At 72.0% G+C, this 1,255-nt stretch overlaps 1 protein-coding gene across 1 annotated transcript in view; it reads left to right on the plus strand.

Moving 5' to 3' along the window:
- Positions 1 to 852: 852 nt before the first annotated feature.
- H696_06176 (molecular chaperone DnaK) overlaps positions 853 to 1,255 on the plus strand; it is a gene marked incomplete at its 3' end in the record, with an annotated part of 2,682 nt that continues 2,279 nt past the window's right edge. The window contains exon 1 of the mRNA XM_009499919.1: positions 853 to 934. Within this exon, the coding sequence (XP_009498194.1) occupies positions 874 to 934 (61 nt within the window). The 5' untranslated portion in view covers positions 853 to 873. The remainder of the gene's footprint in view (positions 935 to 1,255) is intronic.

Consider the following 1,255-nt stretch of genomic DNA (forward strand, 5'->3'; position numbering starts at 1 on the left):
GGGGGCGGGGGGTCCGGTCCGGTCCGGCCGGGCCGGTCGTCCCCTATTCTTCGCTGGCGGGCCGCGTGCGCGCGCGCGCGCGCGTTCGCATGGCACGGCAGCCGGCTGACCAGGAGGGGGATGTAGAACGCGCGGCTGCGGTGGGCCGCGCGCGTCACCCTCGGCAAGGGGGCGGCGGGGGAGGGGGGGTGCGGGCAAACTACATTACCCCCGGGGCCGGGGCCCCTTGTTGGTGGGTGTCTGGCCCGCGCTCGCGGGTCTCATGTGCCTCGGGGCGCGTGCGCCGGGTGGATCATTCTAGACGGGTGACGGATCGGGGGGCTGGACAACAAGCGTGCCCTGTCCCTTTTTCTCGCTCTCTCTCTCTCGGCCTCTGTCTGTCTCTCTCTCAGCGCCTCTCTGTGCCTTCTGACGCCTGGCTGCGGCCGCCAGGGCCCTTGGCCCCCTGTGGTCGGCATGGTGTGGGCGCGTGTCCGAGGCCGGGGGCATATAGACCCGCATGTGCCGGGCAAAAAGGCCTTCATGTATTGCGGCCTCCTTCCGCGGCCGGGTGGGCTGGTGCTTGGCCAGTGCTCGGCCGGTGCTCGGGCGACGGGCATGGCAGCTGCGCGTCTTTCGCGGCGGGCCAAGCCCGGGAGCAGCGTGGTCGTGTGTTGCCTCTCTTTGTGTGGGGAGCAGGGTGTGTGCCTGGCCCCCCCTGTGGGGACTGGGTATGTGTGTCCGGGGGGGGGGGGGGGGAGGAGCGCGCACGCCCACGCGCATGTGCGCATGTGTGCACCATGTGTGGATGTGTAGGGCGGAGGGGGCGGGCGCCAACTGCGCGCCGCCCGACCCGGCTGCCGGTGCCTTTTAGCGGACCGCCCAGACGGGAGGATGCCCCCGGCGCCTGGGCACATTCTCTGCTTTGTGTTTTTGAGTTTTCGCTTCACTATTGGTGTGTTCCCCTTCGCCTGCCTCTCCTTGCCACTGTGTGTTCCGCTCGCTCCCCTGTTTGGCGCACTGGTGTGCCCTTTGCGCCCCCTCCGCCCTCGCCGCCTCGCGCACACCCGCCCACCCATACATGCGCCTCTCTCCTCCTCCTCCCCACTCCCCCCCCCCCCCCCCCCCCCCCCCCACCCCCCCCCCCCCGCTCCCCCCCCCCCCCCCCCCCCCCCCTCCCCCTCACCCCGCCCCCCCCCCCCCCCCCCCCCCCCCATCTTTGACTGACCCCGGTCTCCCCTCCCCCCCCCCACGCAGATGAGGAGATTGACGAGGA

This window comes from Fonticula alba (assembly GCF_000388065.1).
Source record: "Fonticula alba strain ATCC 38817 unplaced genomic scaffold supercont2.23, whole genome shotgun sequence".
Taxonomy (NCBI): Eukaryota; order Rotosphaerida; family Fonticulaceae; genus Fonticula; species Fonticula alba.